This window comes from Halichoerus grypus, chromosome 3 (genome assembly GCF_964656455.1).
Source record: "Halichoerus grypus chromosome 3, mHalGry1.hap1.1, whole genome shotgun sequence".
Classification (NCBI taxonomy): Eukaryota; Metazoa; Chordata; class Mammalia; order Carnivora; family Phocidae; genus Halichoerus; species Halichoerus grypus.
In genome coordinates, this window is record NC_135714.1 from 32171430 (window position 1) to 32197446 (window position 26017).

Below are 26017 nucleotides of genomic sequence, written 5' to 3' on the forward strand. Positions count from 1 at the left end.
GAATTGAAAACCCAGAAATGAACCTACAATTTTATGATCAATTAATCTTCAACAAAGCAGGAAAGAATATCCAATGGAAAAAAGACAGGCTCTTCAACAAATGGTGTGGGGAGAAGTGGATAGCAACATGCAGAAGAATGAAGCTGGACCATTTTCTTAACACCAGACACAAAAATAAATTCAAAATGAATTAAAGACCTAAATGTGAAACCTGAAAGCATAAAAATCCTAGAAGAGAACACAGGCAATAACTTCTTTGATATCAGCCTTTGCAGCTTCTTTCTGGATATGTCTCCTGAGGGAAGGCAAACAAAATCAAAAGTAAACTCTTCAGACTACGTCAAAATAACAAGCTTCTGCACAGTGAGGGAAACAGTCAACAAAACTAAAAGGCAACCTACAGAATGGGAGAAGATATTTGCAAATGACATATCCAGTAAAGGGTTAGTATCCAAAATACATAAAGAACTTACAAAACTCAATACCCCAAAAATGAATAATCCAATTTAAAAATGAGCAGAAGAAATACAGATGGCCAGTAGACATATGAAAAGATGCTCAACATTACTTATCAGGGAAATGCAAATCAAAACTACAATGACCTCACGCCTGTCAGAATAGCTAAAATCAAAAACAAAGAAGCAGTAGGTGTTGGTGCGGTTGTGGAGAAAGGGGAACCCTCTTGCACTGTTGGTGGAAATGCAAACTGGTGCAGCCACTCTGGAAAACAGTATGGAGGTTCTTCAAAAAGTAAGAAATAGAACTACCCTACAATCCTTCAATTGTACTACTCGAGGTATTTACCCAGATAATACAAAAATACTAATTCAAAGGGATACATGCACCCTGATGTTTATAGAAGCATTATCTACAATAGCCAAATTATGGAAACAGTCCAAGTGTCCATTGATTGATGAATGGATAAAGATGTGGTATGTATGTATGTGTGTGTGTACATATGTGTATATCTATATGTATACACACACATAGATATATACACACATATATACAATGGACTATTACTCAGCCATAAAAAAAAAAAAAATGAAATCTTTCCATTTGCAACATCAATCAAGCCAGAGAGTATAATGCTAAATGAAATAAGTCAGCCAGTGGAAGACAAATACCATATGATTTTATTCTTATGTGGAATTCAAGAAACAAAACAAATAAGCAAAAGAGAAAAAAAGAGGCAAACAAAGAAACGCTTTTAACTATAGAGAACAGGGGTGCCTGGGTGGCTCAGTCAGTTAAGTGTCTGCCTTCGACTCAGGTCATGATCCCAGGGTCCTGGGATCGAGCCCAGCGTCGGGCTCTCTGCTCAGCCGGGAGTCTGCTTCTCCCTCTCCCTCTCCCTGTGATTTCTCTCGCTTTCACGGTCTCAAATAAGTAAATAAAAATACTTAAAAAAAAAATAGAACAAACTGATGGTTACCGGAGGGGAGGTGACGGGGGTGGGGAGGTGACGGGGTGGGGGGCAAGGGGGAAGAATAGGTGAGATAGGTGATAGGGATTAAGGAGTGCAGTTGTCCTGATGAGCACCAGGTAATGTATGAAGTGCTCAATTACTATATTGCACACCTGAGACTAATATTATACTGTATGTTAACTAATTGGAATTTATTTTTTTTAAAGATTTTATTTATTTGAGAGAAAGAGAGAAAGAGCATGAGCAGGGGGGAGGGGCAGAGGGAGAGGGAGAAGCAGCCTCCCCACTGAGTAGGGAGCCCGATGCAGGACTCAATCCCAGGACCCTGAGCTGAAGGCAGATGCTTAACCACTTAACCGACTGAGCCACCAAGGTGCCCCCCCTTATGTAGTTTTAAATTCTCACGTTACTGAAGCAGAACATACCAGTTATATAATGTGATATATCAAATCTACTAGTTTGCCATTAAGTTTGAGATCTTTCCAAATCATTTTACCTATTAAACGTGTCCCTTTCGTTGCTTAATCAACTGAGCCACCCAGGTGCCCCAACTATTTGGAATTTAAATAAAAACTTTAAAAAGTGACAGAGCTGGAAAAGATATGTCCTGTTTAAGGTGGTGAATTCCCAGTGGTTTTTCCAATTTAATATGTTATAGGACCCTACTTTTAAAATTAAAAAAAAAATTTTTTTAAGGTGGGGAGGCTGAGGGAGAGGGAGAGAGAGAGAATCTTAAGCAGGCTCCACGCCCAGTGTGGAGCCTGATGCGGGGCTCAATCTCACAACCCTGAGACCATGACCTAAACCAAAATCAAGAGTCAGACGCTTAACTGACTAAGCCACCCAAGCATCCTGGACCCTACTTTTTTTTAAAGCATGTGGTGTCATCATCCATTAATTTTTAATTTTTCCACATTTACAACTATCATTAGACTAACTAAACTATCTCATCATGAGTCATTTTATGAAATTTGAGGTTCTATCATGACTGAAGTAGAGTTTGTATTCATTACATATATATTTTAGGTCTAACTGACCGTAAGATCATCTTATAAGCATCTCCAAAATGTCTTTAGCCCTTAGTCTTTGTCCTAAAGCATTAGTTCTAATTTTGTACTTCAGTTTCTAAGTAGATATTAAAGTTATTCATGAAATACTTTTTAAAAGAACTATCTGGAGATTATGACTGAATTTTTTAGTGATTTATATCTTAATGTTACAGGGATCAAATGTCTTTCCTTCTTTGGTCAAAAATTGGAAGTTTCCTGGCTGTTGGAACTGTTAAAGGAAGTTTGCTTATTTATAATCGTCAGACGTCTCGAAAGATTCCTGTGCTGGGTAGGTTATAGCTGGAAATACTGCTCACTATTTGAGATGCTTTACATAAATGTGTGTTTTACTGCCTCAGATTTTTCTGATATTGCAAGGGAAATTGTAAAAGCTCCCCTGGTCAAGCTCTGTAACTAGCTAAACTATAAGATCCCTCTTCACTGTCTGCTAAGAATTACCAGGCCACATAGAATGGTTGCTCTAAGGTCAGCCTGTGCCTTTGGACACCAGGACATTACTAGCAGATTGTACCTTTGGACATGGAATAGCTCATGTGCATATCAACACGTTACTCGGGGGACTGAAACATTTGGTGACTGTTTGGTCAGAATATATCTAGATTCTTAATTCTAATCTCTCACTCTCCAAACACCAGTTTAGTCTGGGTATGCACTGTGAGTTATATTTGCCTCAGGGTATATGGCTAGAGGGTGTTTGTTCCTCGTTTTACCTCGGTTCAGACTCTTTGATTCCCCAATCTCTGGTCATTAGCATCTGCCCTCTGAACACCCAAGAAGAAACAGATCAATTCTTTTCAATTATTATAACATCATGCTGGTAAATGGTGAAACTAGTAGGCTTAATTATACCCAGGTGGCCAAAAAATTATAATTTATTGCTAAGGAAGAATTAAACTCTGGAGATAAGAGTGCCCACAGAATACTTGAGAAAGTGCCTTTCAATTAAGGACACGTAATTATTTCAACTTTTTTCACATATATGTCTATCTTTAATATTTATATTTTTGGTGCTTCAGCCAAAAGGTAATGCCATTGATCCATTTGAAAAACTAAACAAAATATTACAAAAATCAACTTTCACCATACAAATTGACTATTTGACTTCAGTTAGGCCTTTTTTGTATCCCGCTTCATCGCTAGGAACACCCTAGCGGTTAACTTACAGGCCCCAAAACATTTGACACTTGACATATAAGAAAATAATTTGTCAAAGCATGATTATTTTGTGTCAGGTATTTGTCACATATACATGATTTTATAGGTGATCTTTGTATTTAACATGAATATTGATTCTCTTCTGAGTCATTTATTAATTGTGTAAAATGGGCCTGAGGAGATTCAGGTTAATTATATATCTTAGGTCCTTTAGCTAAATATATAGCTGCCTCTCTCAGAGTTGGTTATGACTTGTGGCTCTGCTTTTTTTCCTTTTAAATAACTCACTTTCCTAAATCCAAGCCTTTCCACTCTAAGAGCCCCTGCATGGTAGCATGATCTGCCAGCATTTCACAGTAACTAAAATCTGTTAACCTTGTTGAATCTTGCACTGATTTATTTCCTTCAACTACCCTACATATAGGCAGTTCTCATGTTGCATGGTTCTTATATACATGAAATTCATTTACTACGGTTTAATTAAATATTGCCAGTCTCCCACTAACATGGTTCAAACTTCAGTTACCATAGTAGATTAACTGTGAGTTAATATTATTTAAATAAGTCAGTACATGTAAAGTGCCCAGAGTACTGTAAGTAGGCACACAAAACAGGTTAACTGTTCTTGATGTTAAGGCTAACCTGAGTTCTGAGCACGGGAAGCAAAGAAGCCATGAGGTATACAGGAAGGTGGAAGAAGAGATTTTCTTCTCCCTTTCTGGGGTATAGAAAGAAGTTTGTCTTTGGCCTTTTCGCACCTCTTTGTGCACTCTTCTTTCCTTCCTATGCCCATTTCTTTGGGCCCAGTTGCAGTGTACCACACAAGTCCCTTAATCTATGATCACTAAACTCTCCTACATCTCAGTGTCTTCTCTGAATGGTCCCTTCGCTTTGTGCCCTGGTCTCCTGATTTGAAATGCCATCTATATCCTGACCAGTCCCATATTGATCTCTTCCTATCTCTAGACTCATATCCAACTGCTTATTCAACATCTCTCACGAGATGTCTAGAAACACTTCAAATTTAATATCTCTAAAATCCTTTTGACCCGCAGCTGTCCCTCTCAACCATTGATGACATCCCATCCTTTTAGATCTTCAGGCTAAGACTTTAGCATCATCCTTGACTCCTCTTTCTCATCCCTCTGTATCTAATTTGCCAGGAAATCTTATAGGCTCTTTCTTTAAATATTTCCAGAATCCAGCCTGTTCTCACCACCTCTTCCGTTACCACTGTGTGTGAGCCTCATACACCTTTTCCATGTGAATTTCTGCAATCTCTGAACTGGTTTCCCTGCTTCAGCTCTTTCCCTGTAATACAATATTCTCAAGCTAGGGGCCAGAGTGAGCTTTCTGCTCTGACCTTCCCAATGGCTCTCCATCTCACCCGGAGTCAAAGCCAGAGTCCTCACAATGGCCAGCCAGCACCCGCATGACCTGGCCATTGCAGACTCTCTGATTTCATCTCAGACTCCTCTCTTCTTACTTCCTCTACTCCAGCCACACTATCCTCCTTGCTGAGCCTCTAACACACCAGGATTCTGGCCTCAGGGTCTATTCACTTAATACCTACTTATTTAGATCCTCTTTCCAGCATAGGTACTGTATTACGTTTTGTAAGGGGTAGAAAGAATAAAATTAATGTCTCTGCTCTCAAAAAGCAGCTAAAATAGCTAAACTTATATAGCACTTTCTATACGCCTGGCACTCTTCTAAATGCTTAAACTCATTTGATCCTCAGCTCTATGAGACAGGCCCTACTATTATCCCCAATTTATGGATAGGTGACTAAGGAATAGAAGTGTTAAATAGCTTACTCTATGTTTTATAGTCAGTGGTGGAGCCGAGATTCAAATCTAGGCAGTCTGGCTCCAGAATATGTATACTTAACCATTCTAATCTTCATTGTAGAATTAATCTTGAGACTCAAGGATTTTTCTATCCCAGGACCTTCAACAAATGCACACAGTGTCAAGTATAAGATTTCCCCCCCAAAATTGAGTTTTTGCACTGGCTAGATTCCTCAATGAAAAAGTTTCCTGATACTTATTGCTTCCATCTAGTATCACTTACTAGTTAAGTGACTCAGTTCTTAACACAAGTCCCACCAAGGTACATTCAGATTTGCACCTCAGCATTATCAGAAATCATATGTGCTCTAGTTTTACATGAATAGCCAAAACTGTGACTATTGAATCTGTTTATACCACGGGTCTACCACACTGTGAAGCTGAGTATAGTAAAGATAACTTGAGTGCCTTGGGATTTACTGGTCTTAAGACATTATTGTTAAAGGTTTGGTTATATGGTAAGCAAACAAACTTGTTGAGTGGAGTATCTTTTCATGTAAGGCCCATGCCCATATCCATATAAATAGTTGAAAAGCAGTATTGCTCTTATATAGTGTTACATTGCTTTAGAACTTGGTAATAAACTTTTAAATAAGGTTGCTTAGACCCTAACTGCTTGGATGAGATTTAACATTCCTTGTCTGTTTAATATCGGCGGCATATTACTTAGACTTACAGATTGACATCACAGTTCTTTTAATTTTTTTGAGAAACCCATGTGTCTGTACAAAAATCATCTCTTTTTCAGGAAAACATACTAAGAGAATCACATGTGGATGTTGGAATGCAGAAAATCTGCTTGCTTTAGGTGGTGAAGATAAAATGATTACAGTTAGCAATCAGGAAGGTGACACGATAAGACAGGTAATACAGTATCATCTTTGGTCTGATATATTGAAAAATTTCCCTGAAATAAAGTTTGTCTACCAAACTAACCTACGAAATTTTAAAATCTCTATGTGAGATATGTATGCAATAACTTCCTTTTCTAAACAACAAAAACTGTTCTTTTTATGTATTAGAACACTTTTCTTTCCTAAGAATCCTTTATCCAAATATCTTCCTTTGTACATTTGCTATTACCTAGTATTGGCATGGATTATCGGCTCTGTGGTTATAGCCAGGCTGTATATTTGTGAGATAACTCTGACTTTGTATGTGTATATTCATAATATAAATGTTAATAACTGGACTCGGAGTCTGGTTTGCCTGATTCTAAAGCCCATGCCTTTAACTGGTATGTTAAATTGCTTCCAAACTAACCCTAATTAAATTTAGTTTTAGGATTAAAAGTTACTACTATTCAAATTTCCCAATTGATTAGATCTTCAGTGGCTCCTTAAGTGAATTTGTATTACCAATAGCTACTACATAATCTCACCAGTGGGTAAATTTTACTTTGGACTACTTGGCATATGGTTTAGTATTGCTAGGACAATATTGACTAGCAAATTCTTTGAATACCCTCTAAGTATATGGCACTGTGCTATGTACTTCAGAAGAAATATGAAATATGGTCCCATATTAGGTCTCTATTGCTACATAATAAATTATGCCCAAAACCTAGCAGTTTCAAAACAATATACATTTATTGTTTTGTAGTTTTTATGGATGAGGAATGCAGGTGCAGCCTAGCTGCTTTAAGGTCTCACAAGGCTGCATTTTATTGGTCAAGGTTGGAGTCTCATCTGAAGGCTTGACTGGGAAAAAATCGGTTTCCAAGCTCAATCACATGGTTGTTGACAAGAGTTCAGTTCCTTACAGGTTGTTAGGCTTAGGACCTCAGTTTCTCTCTGGCCATTGATTAGAAGCCTGCCTAATTTCCTGTCCACATGGATCTCTCCATACAGTGCCTCACAACATAGCAGGTAGTAAGAGAATGAGAACAGCCATTCAAAACTTAAGCCACAATCTCTTAATAAATAACCTGATCTCAAAATCATTTTCACCATATTCTGTTATGTAGAACTGAGTCCGTAGGTCCAGCCCACCTTCAGAGGGGTAGGGATGGGGATTACACAAAGAAGGAGGTAAGGATCACTGTGGATCATCTTAGAAGCTACCAGCCATAGGCTCCTACTCTCAAGAAGACAGAACTAATCATGATAAAACACTCACAGCCTTATATGATTGCCGTATTTTGTGGTATAGTTGACAAGTCCTATAATATCTGAGATGGAGGAGATCAATGCAAGTTGGATTATGAATCTTTAAAAGACGATCTGAATCAGTCAAGGTATAGAATAAATTGTTGTAACAGAGAGGTCCAAAATTACAAGGGCTCTAAGAATATGGTAGTTTGGGTGGTTTTTTCCTCTTTCTCATGTAACAGACAGGTAGGCAAATCATCTGTGCATCTCTGCTTCATAAGGCTGTACACAGTCCCAAGTTCCTTCCGTCTTATTGTTCTGCCATTTGCAAGGATGTTTTGTCCTCCTCTGAATAGTTACCTGCACCATATCTGCATTTCCACTCCAGGGAAGGGAGAAAGAGAAGTGGAGTGCAAGAAATATTTAAAGGACCTAGTATGGAAGATGCGTTTATTATTTCCATTCGTATCACTAGAACCTAGTCATATAGTCACACCTCACTGCTGCCAGGGAAGCTGCAAATTTAGACTCTGTGGGTAATCGTGTGCCCTACTGAAACTTGTTTTAGTGGATACCATAAGACATTTAGCAGTCTGTCGCTCAATCCTAGCAAAACAACGTGGACAGAGATAAGAGGGAGAACTTATAGCTTGTTCAAGAGTGGCTTGACTGAAGATAAGGGCTTTGAGAATTTATAGAAAATAAGACTGAAGAAGAACATTGGTTCCTGAATCTGGAAAGCTCTGAAAGTTAGGCAGAAGTAACTCAACCATGTTGAGTAGAACCATAGCATGATTAATCTGGTTCTTAAGATTAATTCATGTAAAAAATATTTTCTGAAGCCTAAAATTTTGATCATTCTATTTTGGTGCCATTTTGAATTAGAATGGTAGATATACAAGTCCAGATGCTTTAGCTCTCCACTCACTCTTGTATCCATATCAGACATCATCAGTAGATATTGGCATTTTTTTTCCTCCACTGAATCAGGACATGGTCTTACAATATTTTGCTATATAACATCCCAGGAAATCACTACATTCAGCCATTATTTAATTACAAGGTAGCTATTTCCCATTTCTGATCTCTAAGAAGTATGCTTGTAGAATTAGACATACTATTTAAGTTGTCATGTGGTAAGCAAAGCATACATTAAAAATATTGCTTTATTTGGTGTTGTCTCTAAATTGCTTTGACTTTACTGTTCTGCAGATCACTCCAGTTTTACTTGTGTGGATTTATTTTTGTTTATCCTACTAAGGACTTGTCTTGTTCCTTAAATCTGAAGTTTGCTGTCTTTCATCAATTCTGGAAAATTCTATCATCTCTTTCAGTATTACCTTTTGCCCTTTCTATTATGTCCTTCTGGAGTGTCTGTTAGACATACATTGGACCTTCTATCTCTTTATCTTTCCTTTTTTAAAAGATTTTATTTATTTAGAGAGAGAGAGAGCCAGGGGAGGAGCAGAGGGAGAGGGACAAGCAGACTCTGCACTGAGTGGGGAGCCTGATGTGGGGTTCAATCTCATGATCCTGAGATGATGACCCTGAGACCATGACTTGAGCTGAAACCAAGAGTCAGACGCTCAACAGACAGAGCCACCCAGGCACCCCTCTTTATCTGTCTTTCATAATATCTATCTTTTTGTCACTCTGTGCAACCTTCTGGATAATTTACTTAATTTACTTACTCTTTCTTTAAATTTGTCTGGCCTTCTATCTTATTGAGTTTTTTTTTTTTTAATTTTAGTGATTCTACTTTTTATTTTTAGAAAGTACTTTAGGGCAAAATAGGCAAATGGAGTTAAGAGGTACAAACTTCCAGTTATAAAATAAGTAAGTCATGAGGGTGTAATATACAGGATAGGGATTATAGTCATTAATATTCTAATAATTTTATATGGTGAGATAGTGACTAGACTTATGGGGATCATTTTGTAATGTATATAAATATTGAATTACTATGTTGTACACCTGAAGCTAATATTGTATGTCAAGTACACAGTTGATCCCTCAACAACATGGGCTTGAACTGTGTGGATTTACTTATCTATGGATATTTTTTGATAAATACAGTACCATAAATGTATTTTCTCTTATGATTTGCTTAATAAGATTTTCTTTTTTCTAGCTCACTTTAGTGTAAGAATACAGTATTTAATATACATAACATACAATCATGTATAAATTGAGTATTTGTATTATTGGTAAGGCTTCCAGTCAACAGTAGGCTATTAGTAGTTAAGTTTGGGGGAAGTCAACATTATATGTGAATTTTCAACTGTGCAGGGGCTCAGCTCCCCTAACCCCCACATTGTTCAAGGGTCAGGTGTACTTTAAATTAATAAAGAAAAGTACTTTGTAGTTCTCTCTGTCTGGACTTTTTTTTTTTTAAATCTTCTGTCATACTTATGAGTCCTTTTATATCTTTATTCATTTTTAAAGTATTTTATGATCTCTCTGATAATTCTGTTATTCTTAGATCTACTGACTTTTGTTCTTGAAGCATTATCTCTTGTGACTTTTCTCATTTTGAATTGTGAGCTCATCTTCAACAGGGCTTGTCTGTAGAAATTTTTTGCAGCTTTGGAAGAGGACTTGGATTTGTTTTTGACAAACACTCCAAGGACTTTCTAGACCACTCAACACATAAATTTGAACTTCAGATCATAAGGAAGATAGGAAGGTCTCTGATTTGAAAAGGGCTTTTTTTAGCTTTTTTTCTGACCCAAAGCTCGCCCAAGTCAAATGGGCTTCTTTATTGTCTCCTAACCAACTGCTCTGGATAGCTGCAGCATCAGTTTCTACACATACTTTGGTTTATGATTTGATCTTTGCTTATTGTCCCTGGAAATTTTCCTTACCTTCTTTCAAGCTTATCTCTCTATTTAACAAGACATGTGTTCTGTTTTATCCAGAATTTCTAGATGTTTGTAGCAGTGGGATTTTCAGGTATAACAGAAGTGAAAGCAAGTTACTGGTTTTGTTAATATTCAGGATGAATTAAGTGTTGTGCTTATTCATAGTGATAATATTCCTATCTCTGCAGACACCAGTGAGATCAGAGCCTAGCGACATGCAGTTTTCCATGATGAAGACTGATGATCGAATGTCTGCTGCTGAAAGCACAGTAAGAATTCTAAGTCACATCCATGTCCAAGTTATTTTGATAATTTGTAGGCTATACTTTCTCCTTTTCTTGGATGGTTCAGAATGTATAGGGATAAATAAATTCTGGTCTGTCATTTATTAAATCAGTACAGGCTCCAGTGTCTCAGGCGTATGTTGCTTTTACAAAGCTGCTGACAGCAGCTAGCTACCTGGTATCACAGCAAATGAGGACATCTTCCTATTACAGTTGGTGTTGTTATTCTCGTTCTTGTGGTAGCAGAAAGAGTGAGGGTACCTTTATAAACAGAAGTGTTGATTTCTATATGATTTTTTATTTTCACTCTCTTAGAGGTGGTGACCAGAACTCTGGAAATTGTAGTTTTTGTTAATATCTTAGATGCATTTTCCCTGCCACATTTTATTATTCTGAAATCCAGATGATTCTCACAATTACTATAAATCTATTTAAATGAAATAATGTTTCTATTTCTTAAAAAGCTATTATTAACTCGATAGTGACTTATGATTGATAGAATCAAGGAAATACGTCAAAGTGTTTCTCTTCTTATATAAATCCATCACCCTTAACGAGCCCAAATAAGTTATATACTCTTTTCTCTCCCTCACAGTTAACACCTTCCACTGAGAATTATAGTTAAGTATTGACTTGTGTGAGTAACAGAGGGACACTAGTCTAGCCACATTGACCAGTGACCTGCAGGTGATGGAAAGAATGATGCAAAAAGCCAAGCTCAATTATCCACACAGTGTGGACTGTAATCCCCAGTGGCTTAAAATCAGAATGACCTCTTAGGATGGAAGACTCTCTATACTCTGAACATGCATTCAGTTTCAGTGGAACTATGTCAGACTTACAGTCCTGTATTGCACAGTCTCTAATGAGAGGTATAGAGTTAATCGACCCAGCTATTTTAGTGTACTTCTCAAAGGTGGATGTGGACCCTTCCCAGACTGTATATTAGTATGACGTATTTTCTTAAGTCTCATTGTTATCTTATTAGTTATAACATTTAATGTAAACTTGGCTCATTGTGTTCATAAATTAGGTTCAGCTATTTGAATGTGCTTATTGGTCTTCATGAAGTACTGAGTAATTCATTTCACAATCTCTTAATCTTTTCTGGCAGATCAGCGTGGTGGTTGGCAAGAAAACTTTGTTTCTTTATAATCTGAATGAACCAGATAGCCCAATTGATCTGGAATTTCAGCAGCACTATGGGAACATTGTCTGCTACAGCTGGTATGTACAAGAAGCTCATTACCAAAAGATAGCCATGTGTTTTTCCTTACTAATTATATTTAATTTTTGCCCATAGCATTTTCACTTCTGTATGTAACATTTTCTGGATTATAGACTATGACTTACTATGTGAAACTACCTCGCATATTATCTGGCCCTTGACAAATTGTATTCTGTAGTTCCTTGGTTCTATTGTACTTGCTTATGTACTGTATTGCCAGTGATCGTTAACCAGCCTTTTACTGTATCATTGCCTTTGTTACTGTAGGTATGGTGATGGCTACATCATGATTGGTTTTTCACGTGGAGTTTTTGTGGTCATCTCCACTCATATTCGAGAGATTGGTCAAGAGATATTTCAGGCTCGTGACCACAAAGATAGTCTAACCAGTATTGCAGTTTCACAGACCCTCAATAAAGCTGCTACATGTGGTGATAATTGGTAAGTTATATTCAAAAATTCCTAGGAAAGCTTATGTAAGGAATATTGAAAAGATTCAACAAGACTTTGATAGCTAGTATGAATCTGCCAACGATACTCTCCTGCACTCTTAAAACACGTTTGCAATTGAAAATTTCTAGGACTCCTGCTATAACACGCAGGGTAAAACACAAATTGCTAAATGTTTACTAACTACAAAACCTAAAATGGAGAATGCTTGAAAATCAATCTTAAAATAGGTAATTCCAGGTAATATGGAGTCAGCACGCTCCACCCTGTCTCGCTTACTGAATACAACTATAAAACCTGGGCAGAAGGCATGGGACAGCTATTTAAGGACTCTGAAAAGTAAAGAGTAGGCACATTGAAGAAGAAGAGCAGAATGTGAAATACCACCAAACCAATGAGGAGTCTCCCACTTGTTTTCCAGTCTCTCAAGACTCAAGGCAGCCAAAATTTGGAAGTAGACACCAGAGCATAAAGGAGAGAGCTCCGAGAGAAGCCTTCTAGTTCTGGCCTCAAGTTGCAGGAAAGAGAACTCCTAACACTTACTCTTTCTCTGTTCTTTCATGCCCCAGCCACCAAGCAACCTTGCCATGGCTGTGGCAGCAACAGTAATGGCAGGAAGGTCCCCCAGACACCTGCAGCTCTGACAGAGGGTAACCTTCCTCCAAGTAGAGGAGCTATGGTCCCAGGAAGTGGGGCAACCCCTGTTGCTTATTTTCCTCTGTGCCCTCACACTGCTTGGCCACAGGTATGGGTGCAGCTGGGGAAGGACAAGGCACTACAGGGTAAAGCCCCAGCTTTCCTGCTGGAATACCAAAAAGGGGAGCCCCAGAGAATCAGAACATACCAGGGAGATCCTGGAGAGGAAAGAGCTCTGGAAAGCAACCGTCTAAAGACATTTATGAACTCCCAGGTTCACTCCTGAGCTATATATGTGTATCTTATCCTAAAGATACCAAAGACTTTGAGAACAGAACTAAGGGACAGGTCATAATGCAAGTCCTATGGACCACAAAGTGGACCGAACAGGGACATATCTGAATACAACTGCAAAGCCTTTGAAAATGGAACTGACGCTGAAACCACATCTCACAGAAAGCTGGTTGATACTGATAGCCTGAACCCAACTGGGTTGATTGCTTAAAAAAAGAAAAAAAATTAAACCTTCTCCTTGGGATTTAAACAAGATGCAAGAGTCTCAAATGTAATGTCCAGAATGTCCAAAATATAACCCAAAGTTACCTGACATATGAAGAATCAGGAAAATTTCAACTCACTTGGGAAAAGGCAATCAAAAGATGCCAATGCCAAGATGTTGCAGGTAGCAGGTTCATGAAAAAAATAGGGTTCCTGAATAGACTGCTTTAGGGTTCCCAGGCTAAGGCCAGATTGGTCAATTCTAACCAAAACAGTGGGGTTTTGGTAAGCCCTAGAGATCTTATCCTAGGGGCACATAAGGCATATAAATGCTGGGAGACAGGGGAGACTGTTGATCACGAGGGCTTTTGGGGAAGTCACATCAGGATCTTACATTTGCTTGTGACTCTGTGAGCTGCTCTCCAGGGCATGCACTCACAGGAGGGACTAGTGTAAGGTCACTGCAGGCCACTTGGCCAAACAGGATGGCTGCTGAGCCAGCGGTACCATGGAGTAGCTTAGCTAAACTCTCAGCAGACTTGGACAGTACTGTAAACCAACTAGACCTAACAGACATCTATAGAACATCCCATCCAACAACAGAATACATGCTTTTTCCATGCACCCATGGAAAATGCACCAAGATAGTCCATATCGTGGGCCCTGAAACCTCAACAAATTTAAATTGAAGTCATGCAAAATGTGTTCCTTGGCCATAATGTAATCACACTTGAAATGAATAACAGAAAACAACAGGAAATTCAATGAACACTTGGAAATTAACCTACTTCCAAATAATTCATGAGTATATCTCAAAGCAAATTTAAAAATACACACAACTGAGTCATGACCCACCAATGCCAACTCGCGTCCCTTGCTCTAGCGTCAGACCCATCCTTCACTTGCTCCCTTCTTGCTCCCGGTGGCCCTGGGGGTGTGTGGGCCAGGGGGCCCCAAAGAGTAGGAGGCGGGGGGGGGGCAGGTGTGCAGGTCTAAGTGTCACATCCGCACGCTGGCGGCAAGAAATCGAGAGGAGCAGGAGACCTCAAGGATGGGACCAGGAGCAATGGCGTCCAGAGGAACAAGCAGTAAAAAGTCTCAGCATGGACAATGCCAACCAGGAAAATGAAAAAAAAAAAAGGATGAAAAGGAGCAAGTTGCTAATAAAGGAGAGCCCTTGGCCCTCCCTTTGGAAGCTGGTGAATATTGTGTGCCTAGAGTAAATTGTAGGTGGTTCCATGTTAGGCATCCCATCCCACAGTGTAGGTGGGACATGATTCAGAGGCTTGGAGAACCACAGGCAAGGATGAGAGAAGAGAATATGGAAAGGATTGGGGGGGGTGGGGGGAAGTGAGACACCTGAGGGAAAAGCAATTCAGTCATAGTCTAGGGGCGGTTAACACTGACCCTCCTCACCATGACCATCATGAGGAGTTTTGCCTTATGCCTTGAATCCTGATGTTTTCCCTGAACTTAATAGGAAGACACACCTGCTTCCTAAACTTACATGTTCTCAGTGTACCTTTGTTGTAAACCTTTTGGTGTTACATGTCTCTTGTGGGTTCCTATGACCAGCTTCTAATTGAATGTTGTATTTTGACTCAATCTGTAAGATCCTATCAGCAGGGGAGTTTTACCCTATTGCATGGCAAGATGCTCATTATATATTGTGAAGTTAATAAAGCAGTTTAAAAGACCAAAAAAAAAAAAAAACCAAACAAACCCATACAACTGAATAAAAATGAAAATGCGACATATCAAAATATGAGATACAGTTAAAGCAGTGCTGAGAAGAAAACTTGTAGTATTAATGCTTATATATAAAAGAAAAAAATCTCAAATCAGTAATCTAAGTCCCTACCTCAAGAAACTAGAAAAAAAAGAGCAAGATAAGGGTAAAGCAGAAGGAATACAATCATAAAGAGCAGAAGGTGATGACAATGAAAATAGAATAGGAAAAAAAAATCTAACAGCTGGAATTTTTTGAAAAAGAAATTGATAAACCTCTAGCAAGAATGACAAATTAAAAAGACACAAGTCACTAATATCAGGAATGAAACAGGAATATTATTACAGATCTGGAAGCTATTAAAAGGACAATAAAAGTACTACAACTTTACAATTACAAAGGAATACTACAAACAACTCAGAAATTTGACAACTTAGAAGATTAGAAAAATTCTTCAAAAACCACTGAAACGCAACACAGATGAAACAGATAATCTGAATTAGCCCTGTAATTCTTAAAGAAATTGAAGAATGATTTTAAACCCCTGAAAAATCTCCAGGTTCAGATGGTTTCACTGGAGAATTCTACCAAACATTTAGAAAAAGAATTCACACTAATTTTACAAAATTCTCTTCAGAAAATAAAAGTGGAGGGAACACTTCTCAACTTATTTTATAAGGCTAGTATTACCCTTACACCGAAATCAAAGAAAGTATTAAAAAAAAAAAAAAACAAAACTAGAGACCAGTCTCTCTCATAAACTTGGACACAAAATCCTCAACAAAACTTAGCAAACTGAATTCGGCAATATATGAAAAGAATTATACCTCATGACTAACTGGGATTTATTCCAAGTATGCTAGGCTTATTTACATTCAAAAATCAACAAAGTTACTGTATCAGCAACTGAAGAACCATATGATCACATCAGTTGACACAAAATATTTCATAAAATCCAACACCCATTCATGATAAAAATTCTCAGTAAGTTAGGGATGGAGGGGAATTACCTCAACTTGATAAAGAACATCTACAAAAAACCTGTCATACAAAAAAAGCTAACATCATACTTCATGGTGAAAGACTGAGTGCTTGGCCCTGAGATTGGGAACAAGATAAGGATACCTACTCTCACTGCTCTAATGCAACCTAATATTAGAAGTTCTAGCCACTGCAGTAAGACAAGAAAAATGAGACACATCCAGATTGGAAAGAAAAAAGTAAAACCATCTCTATTTGCAGATGACATGATTGCTTATGTAGAAAATCTCAAGGAATCTACAAACAAGAAACACCCAGAACTAAAACTGAGTGAGTGTAGCAAGGTCTCAGGATGCAAGATCAACACCAAAAAAAAATCAATCACATTTTTTATGTAGTAGCAACAAACATGTAGAAAAATATGCCATTTTTAATCACTCCAAAGAAAATGAAATACCTAGATATACACTTAACAAAACATGTACAGGGTCTGTGTGCTGAAAATTCCAAAATGTTGCTGAAAGAAATCAAAGAAGACCCAAATAAACAGAGAAACACACAGTATTAGTATATTAAAAATAGTGATAACATCAAATGCTGGGAAGGATGAAGAGAACCTAGATCACTCATACATTGCTGGTAGGAATGTAAAATGGTACAGCTACTTTGGAAAACAGTTTGGCAGTTTCTTAAAAAAACAAACAAACTGAACGTGCAGTTACCATATGACCCAGCAGTTTCACTCCTGGCCATTTTTCCTGGAGACGTGAAGACATATTCACAGAAAAACCTGAATATGAATGTTTACAGCAGCTTTATTTGTAATAGTAAAAAACTAGAAGCAATCCAGATATCCCTCAGTGGGTGAGTGTTCAACTGGTACATCCATTTCATGGAATACTACTCAGCCATAAAAAAAAACAAACTATTGATACACACCATAACTCAGATGAATCTCCAGAGAAGTATGCTGAATGAAAAATGCCAGTCACAAAATGTTGCATATGATATGATTCTATTTATGTAATATTGTTGAAATGATAAAGTTATAGGAATGGAGAACAGATTAGTGGTGGCTTAGGGTTAGGGATGGAGCTAGGGTGGAGAGGAAGGAGGGTAAGTGCCTTTATAAAAGGACAGCACAAGGGATCCTTGTGGTGATGGAACTATTCTATATCCTGACTGTGGTTGTGGATCTCAGGAATCTTGCATGTGATAAAATTGCTTAGAACTACACACACACACACACACACACACACACACACACACACACACATATACAGTGAATACAAGTAAAACTTGGGACATCTGAAAAAGGTTCGTGGATTATATCAATGTCAATATTTTGATTATATTATCCTACGGTTTTTCAAGATGTTATCATTTGGGGGGGAAGGTGGAGGGTATATACAATCTCTGTGTTATTTCTTAAAACTGCATGTGGATTTATAATCCTATCAAAACAAAAAGTTAAATGAAAACAAGGGGAAATATATCAAGGGAAACCCCTGGGAGGGCAGAAGGGAGGAGAGAGGAAAGGAGACAAGGAGGAAAGATACCTTCCAGCCATTAGGGGCCAACGTTGTGCCACACAGCTTTCATTGGCTTGAACCCACCTATCTTCACTGTAGTAGCCCTATGGAGTAATATGTCCCCAGTTTTTCAGAGCTTTCAACCTATGCCTTCTGATTCCAAATCGAATGCTCTTTCTATTATACCTCATTACTTTTTGTATGAAAGAAGTCAGGGTGGTGGAGGGAGCACACTGCAAAGAGAAACCTTATTCCTCTTACAATAATTAGTGCTGCTCAGGAGAATGTTTTCCTACTCACACTTTTCTTCAGGGCAACTTAAACCTCCATGTTCCTGAAACTGTAGATCAGAAAATTAAGCCGGGCACAATATGTATATATTATATATATATAAAAGATATAATTACAGAAATTCTATTATTTTCTTACCTTGACCCAATAGATTATCCTATACATCCCTTTTTGGAGAACACTGACCTCTTCTGTAGCTTACAATTTTTCGTGAACGAAAACAATTTTATTTAACACTTATATTTACAATATACATATTTCTTTCATTTTTCAGCATCAAAATCCATGACTTGGCAGAATTAAAAGACATGTATGCTATAATCAACCTGGATGATGAAAATAAAGGTACTGATTTTTCTGAGGCAGAGTGACGTTTTATCACTGCAATGGCAGAGTAATGTGTTTATTATTTTTTGAATTGCATTCATTATAAGAGGAATAAAATTAACACCCTTCATGAAAGTTCCCTAAAATAACTTACTTATTTTAGTAATTATAGAAGGCTATAAGTCCACTTTGATCTAAAGATTTATAGTGAATTTAATCTCAATTTCAGTTATAAAACCTAAATTCTTACATCCTTTCCTTTTGAGCCACTACCGAATGAATCAATGCTCGTGTTCACATGCCTGTCTGTGGTGAATTTTTACTCTGTATAAACTAAACTATTAAAAGACAACACTTGAAGATTTTTATGTCTCTGCAGCTTACGTGAAAATATTTGCTTGTTTTTGATTGATCCTTTATTCTGTCAATTATTTCAGGGTTGGGCACCTTGTCCTGGACAGATGATGGCCAGTTGCTGGCACTGTCTACCCAAAGGGGCTCGCTGCATGTTTTCTTGACCAAGCTTCCCATACTCGGGGATGCCTGCAGCACAAGGATTGCATACCTCACCTCCCTCCTTGAAGTCACCGTAGCCAACCCTGTTGAAGGAGTATGAAAATGGTGTTATTTTGATTGTATTTATTAGTAAAATCAAAGCAGTTGTAGCAGTTGATCTGCTACTGTTCCTTTCCTGTATTACAGGAGCTGCCAATCGCAATTTCCATTGACGTGGAGCCCAACTTCGTAGCAGTCGGGCTTTATCATCTGGCCGTGGGAATGAATAATCGAGCTTGGTTTTATGTCCTTGGAGAGAATGGTAAGTCTCAAACCAGTTGTCATCTTACCTAGCGTATAATTTCTGTTATTATTTGGGGAGCATTGAAAGTTTCTTTGAAGACCGGGCCTTTCACTCTTTTCCTTCAGCTGTCTCTTTCTTAAGAAGCTTAACAGTTTTGTGAATCCTGTAAAAATTTTGCATAATTTTTGGGAAGATTTTATTCTTAGCCTTTGTAGTGAACACAGCGTGGTATAGTGGGCAGAGTATGACCTTTAGAATTAGGCCCTGAGTGTAAATTCCCCTGCTGCCTCTTGGAGCTGGGTGACTGTAGACAAATTCTTTACCTCTCTGAGCCCTGGTTGAGAAGTCTTGGTCCGGAAAATGAGGATTCTTCTACATGTAGGGGTCAAGGGGTCGTGAGGAAAACTAAATGAAATAAAATGTGAGGCGCCTTTGCACAGTGACTTTCTTAGGCACTCCTCGGTCGGGTCGTTGGGTCCCTCCCCCCTCCTTTTGTTCTTTACGTTATGGCCATTAGCATCTGAAGGGAGCCTGGCTGCTGCTTCTCCCCACTGGAGGTCAGATATCCCACAGGAGTAGAGCCCGCCGAGATTTAGCCTCAGATAGACTACACCATTAAGCTTACTGTCGCTAAAGTAAAATTTTTGGTTGTTTCACGTGTAATTTTATTTTCTGTTACTTTGTTTCATGTGAATCATTACGGAATTCCTGAAAGCAAATTTATATGACAACTACGATTTTCTTTAGAATGGCTAAAATAAAAATTTTAGATTCAGAATATCCTTAAAAAGGCACCCATTTAAAAATTAGTTGCAAATCTCAATGTAATTTTATTTATATTTTAATACATATGTGTTTTTATATTGCTACAGCTGTTAAAAAATTGAAAGATGTGGAATATCTGGGGACAGTCGCCAGTGTTTGCCTTCATTCTGACTATGCAGCTGCACTTTTTGAAGGCAAAGTCCAGTTGCATTTGGTAAGTATAATTCTGATGTCCTGGAGCCCTTGGGACTCGTGACGACTCAGATTAGTGATGATGATGAACAGCCTAATGTTATATTACCAAGAACTTTGTTCAGAAAGCAACCACATACAGACTAGCTAGAAAGTCAGGTGTGGCTAAAGGACTAACAAAACTCTTTACCCTTCTGCATGAGATGCTCAATTAACTTTCTTACTCTGGTGGGAAACTGCATCTAGAGGGAAATTAAAAACTGATGGGAATGTTCTATGTCTGGGCTTCCTGCCATGAATTGACTGACATACTTGGGCATATCCCTTTTGGGGATCCTTGAAACTATACCTATTAAATTGTTCAAAAGATAATTGGCTCCTGAAATATGGGTCTTCTAAGCAAGGGGGCGTCTCCTACATCTATTTCTTGGCTCTTTGCTTCTGGGAAGCCAAAGAGAAAACCTACCAGACCCCTGCAGAGCCTGCTGCAAAGATTATTCCCACTAAAGAGGGGTGTTTAATGCTGCCCCGCTGGCAGTTGTGGTTCTTGTCTGATGTCTTTCTCAATAGACGGGTAGTCTAATGAGTCTGAATGTTTAATCGAACTTAGGAAGAAGACCCTTCCCTATCTCCCTAGATGGTGCAGACCAGCTTTACTCAAATCTATAAGGTACTATTATTCTTTATGTTTTAGATAGAAAGTGAAATCTTGGATGCTCAAGAAGAACGTGAGACTCGGCTTTTCCCAGCGGTGGATGATAAGTGCCGTATTTTATGCCATGCCTTAACTGGTGATTTCCTCATCTACGGTACAGATGTACGTACTGGCTTCTTTGATATAGAACATAGGGGACTTTCTAATTTTTGCTTTGTAATATCTATGTGTGTGTATACATATAATATATACATAATATATACATACATATAGATGTATGTATGTAACATATATACATTACATTTTATACACACTTACGTACAGCACATAGGTCCCATGATTTGCTAGTAGTGCTTTTGTGATTATATAAGCAATTTTGATGGCAGAGTGAAAAGAGTCTGGAAAATCTGAGCTCAAGTGCCAGTTCTCTTACTCGCTACGTGCTGCTTAACCCATTCCAAGCCTCATTTTCCTTATCTAGATGCTGTAAGGGTTTATTTTGGTGATGAACATAAGACGTATCATTCCACTTTAGATCTCCAATGCCTACATTTAGTAGGCATTTAATAAATGGCGAAATTAATTGAATATTGGGAATCCCACTTCAATCTTTTGGTGGTTGTTTTTTTGTTTGTTTTATTTTTTAGAGAGAGAGAGTGTGAGCTGGGGAGGGAGAGGGGCAGAGGGTGAGGAAGAGAGAGAATCTTAACCAGCCTCAATGCTCAGTGTGGAGCCTGATCCGGGGCTCGATCTCACGACCCTGAGATCATGATCTGAGCCAAAATCAAGAGTCAGACACTTAACCAACTGAGCCATCCAGGTGCCCCAATCTTTGGTCTTTTGAACCACCAGTACCCTAAATCTCTAAATATTACACTAGCCAGATGGACATAAAACATAGTTATAGTAATAGCATCTTACATTTGTAAAAATTTTTCAAAGATTTTTCAAAGCATATCATACCTGTTGTCTTGTTCATTCTCTCAAAGAATTTAGTAAAGGTAGGAAGGGCACTGTTTTCCACATTAGAAAAACAATTATTGACTTTCAAATGTTTCATTTTCTCACGTTAAACTGTTTTCTAAAAAAACATGTCTTGTTGCATACTTATTGCCATAAGAGAGACTTTAAGTTCGACCTAAAATAATCATCTTTTTACTAATATACACCAGTAGGGTAGGTCTCATGTGTCAGGTAAAGTGGTAAGGGATATGGTAAGTTATAGCAAATATAATACATTTGTATGAGATGTAGCAGTTTATAAAGCCCTGATCTCACTTATTTTATCTCATTAGTTTTCTAAAATAATCAGGGAAGTGTTAGAGACTGAAGAACACTGAAGATTAAGAGGTTAGTAAGTTTGTAACAGATGTGGAACTTGAACAGTATCTTCTGATGTAAAACCCACTCTTTCCACTATTCCACACGGCATTTTGAAATAAGAACTCAAGGTGTGGTGATCTGTCCATAAGTCAGCATTTATCTCAATCTCTTTCTTGAATGATTCTGAAAATATGTTTTTTAAAGTTTTAGTGAGGTATGATTGATTCACAACAAACTACTATTTAAAGCCCACAATTTGATAAATTTTGACATGCATATACCTGTGAAACACCATCAACTCAATCAAAATAGTAAACATTCATCACCGCCAAAAGTTTTCTCACGCCCCTTTATGATTCCTCCTTCCTGTCCTGCCCCTGATGTCACTATAAATGAGTTTCTGTTTTCTAGAGTTTTATGTAAATGGAATCATATGGTATGTACTTCTTTCTATCTGCCTTCTTGTGTGTATCAACTGTTGATTCCTTTTTCTTGCTGGGGTGGCATGTTATAGTATACATTTATCATCATTGGCTTAACCATGAACCTAAGGATGGACATTGGGGATTTCCCGTTTGGGGTTGTTTCCAGCCTGGATTATTTCCAGTATGGGGTATTTACAAATAAAGCTGCTATAAACATTCATGTTCAAGTCTTTGCATGGACATATGCTTTCTTTTCTCTTGGATAAATACTGAGAAGGAGAATGGCTACATCATATGGCATATGTATGTTTAAGTTTTTAAGAAACTGACAAACTGTTCTCTAAATTGGTTGTACTATTTTACATTTCCATCAACAGTGTGTGAGCGTTCCAATTCCTCCACATCCTCACTAACATTTGATATGGTCAATCTTTTTGTTTTGTTTTTTTTTAAAGATTTTTTATTTATTTGTTTATTTGAGAGAGAGAGTATGAGAGAGAGCAAGCACATGAGAGGGGGGAGGGTCAGAGAGAGAAGCAGACTCCCTGCCGAGCAGGGAGCCCGATGCGGGACTCGATCCAGGGACTCTAGGATCATGACCTGAGCCGAAGGCAGTCGCTTAACCAACTGAGCCACCCAGGTGCCCGATATGGTCAATCTTTTTAATTTAACCCACTCTTAAGTGTGTAGTGAAATCTCATTGTGATTTTTTTTTCTTTTGCTCAAATGAAGACTTGCTTTTTTTTTTAATTATTATGTTATGTTACATTACATCATTACACCATACATTACATCATTAGTTTTTGATGTAGTGTTCCATGATTCATTATTTGCGTATGATTTTAATTTGCTTTTCCCTAGGGGACTCCTGTGGCACATCTTTTCTTTTTTTTTTCTTTTTTTCCTTCTCTCCTTCCCTCTCTTTTTTTTTTTTTTTAGATTTTATTTATTTATTTGAGAGAGAGAGAATGAGAGAGAGAGCACGAGAGGGAAGAGGGTCAGAGGGAGAAGCAGACTCCCTGCTCAGCAGGGAGCCTGATGTGGGACTTGATCCCGGGACTCCAGGATCATGACCCGAGCCGAAGGCAGTTGCTTAACCAACTGAGCCACCCAGGCGCCCTCTCCTTCCCTCTCCGCCAGCATCTTTTCATATGCTTGTTTGCTCTCTGTATATCTTTGGTGAAGTGTCTGTTCAAATTTCTTTGGCCATTTCTTAATTGGGTTCTTTTCTTATTATTGATTTTTGAGAGTTCTTTATTCTGTATTCAAGTCTATAATTTATCAAATATATGCTTTGCAAGTATTTTCTCCCAGTGCATCCGTTGCCTTTTCATTCTCTTAACAGTGTCTTTCACAGAGAATAAATTTTTTTACTTTGATGAAGTCCAGCTTACCAATTTCTTTTTTACAGATTGTGCTTTTGGTGTCATATCTAAGTAATCTTTGCCTAACCCAAGGTCACAGAGTTTTTCTCTGGTGTTTTCTTCTATAAGTTTTGTAGTTTTATGTTTTGTACTGAGGTCTATTATCCATTTTGAGTTAATTTTTGTTTATGCTGTGAAGTCTAGATCAAAGTTCATTTTTTTGTTTAAAGATATTCCAGTTGTCCCAGCACCATTTATTGAAAAGATTGTCCTTCCTCCACTAAATCGCCTTTGTACTTTTGTCAAAAATCAAATTGTCCATAAATGTGTGGGTCTTTTTCTGGAATTGCTCATTCCATTGATCTGTGTGTCTGTGTTTATAACAGTATCACGCTGTTTTAATTACTGTAGTTTTATAATAAGTCTTGAAAGCAGGTGACATTACCCCTCCAACTTTGAGTTTCTTTTTAAAGTTGTTTTGGCTATATTCTCAGTACTTTGCATTCCTATTTGAACTTATGATAATCTTGTCAGTTTCTACAAAAAGCCTCCTGGGAATTTTAATGGGATCATGTTGAATTTACAGACCAATTGCCATCTTAGCAAAGTCTACTCACCAATGAACAAGATATATATCTCCCTTTATTTAGGTTTTAATTTCTCTTAGTGTTTTTGAGTTTTCGGTGTACAAACACCCCTTTTGTCAGATTTATACCTTAAGTATTTCATATTTTTGTTATTTTTAATGCATAGTATTACTTTTTTAAATTTTAACTTCTGATTATTCGTTTGTAGCATATAGAAATGGAACTGATTTTTGGGTATTAATCCTGTATACTGCAGCCTAACTAAATTCACTTAGTAGTTATAGTAGTTTTTTGTAGATTCATTGGATTTTCTATATAGATGATCATGTCATCTCTGAATGTAGTTTTACTTCTTCCTTTCCAATATGGATGCCTTTTATTTATTTATTTATATTATTTATTAATTTTATTTGAGAAAGAGAATACTAAGAGGGGGATGGGCAGAGGGAGAGGGAGAAGTAGACTTCCCTCTGAGTGGGAAGCCAGACACAGGGCTCAATCCTAGGACCCCGAGAGCATAACCTGAGCTGAAGTCAGATGCTTAACCGACTGAGCCACCCAGGTGCCCCATGGATGCCTTTTATTCTAATACATTGTTGAATAGGAATGGTGAGAATGGCTATCTTCGTCTTGTTCTTGACCACTTAGTATGATTTTAGCTGTAGATCTTTTGTAGTTGCCTGTTATCAGGTTGTATGTATACTACAAAACCTAAACCACTAAAATAATAGAGTTGTAGCTAATAAGTCAACAAATTAGATAAAATCAAATAATAAAAAATACACAATCATATTGAACCACTTTAAGCTATGGTTCATCTTTTCTACTTTTTTGCATACCTGGTAATTTTACCTTTTGGGATGCTGGATATTTTTGTATCCCTAAAAATAGTCTTTTTTTACACCCAAACATGGGGAAGTAGAGAGGGAGAGGGAGAGAATCTCCAGCAGACTCCCTGCTGAGCACAGAGCCCAATGTAGGGCTCGATCTCAGGACCCATGAGATCATGACCTAACCGACTGAGTCACCCAGGCGCCCCCTCTAAAAATATTCTTGAGCTTTGCTCTGGAATGCAGTTAATTGACTTAGATGTAGTTTGACCCTTTTTGAGTCTGGTTTTATGATTTCTTAGGCAGATGTGAAATGCTGCTCAGTCTATAGCTAATTATTCCCACTTCTGATCTTTCTGAGTTCTCTACCCACTGCCTTGTGAACTATGATTTTTTCCAGTCTGGCTGTTGGGAATAGTTATTATTCCTGTTCCCTCTAATCCCTTTGGATGGTTCTTTCCTTGGCCTTGTGGTTTTCTCACATGCATGCAGTGACAGCACCTGCTAAGGACTCAGAGTGGACCCAGTGCAGCAACCCAAACTTATGTCTCCCGTACTCTGCAAACCCCAGCCCCCTGTTCTCCCCAGACTTTCAGCTCCATCTCCTCAGCTTGGGGAGCCATGCTCTGCCTGCATCCTCCTCCCTTTGCCATGCCTTGAAAACTC

At 38.0% G+C, this 26017-nt stretch overlaps 1 protein-coding gene and 1 pseudogene across 2 annotated transcripts in view; both read left to right on the top strand.

The window, feature by feature from the left end:
- WDR19 (WD repeat domain 19) overlaps positions 1-26017 on the top strand; it is a 99824-nt gene that overhangs the window by 16263 nt on the left and 57544 nt on the right. For both annotated transcript variants that reach the window (XM_036112175.2, XM_078068518.1), the window contains exons 5-14: positions 2652-2767; positions 6253-6368; positions 10644-10724; positions 11854-11966; positions 12235-12408; positions 18359-18429; positions 18849-19021; positions 19114-19228; positions 20083-20189; positions 20862-20984. In XM_036112175.2, the coding sequence (XP_035968068.2) occupies positions 2652-2767; positions 6253-6368; positions 10644-10724; positions 11854-11966; positions 12235-12408; positions 18359-18429; positions 18849-19021; positions 19114-19228; positions 20083-20189; positions 20862-20984 (1189 nt within the window). The remainder of the gene's footprint in view (positions 1-2651; positions 2768-6252; positions 6369-10643; positions 10725-11853; positions 11967-12234; positions 12409-18358; positions 18430-18848; positions 19022-19113; positions 19229-20082; positions 20190-20861; positions 20985-26017) is intronic.
- Positions 14409-16772, top strand: LOC144381227 (protein BEX2-like; annotated as a pseudogene).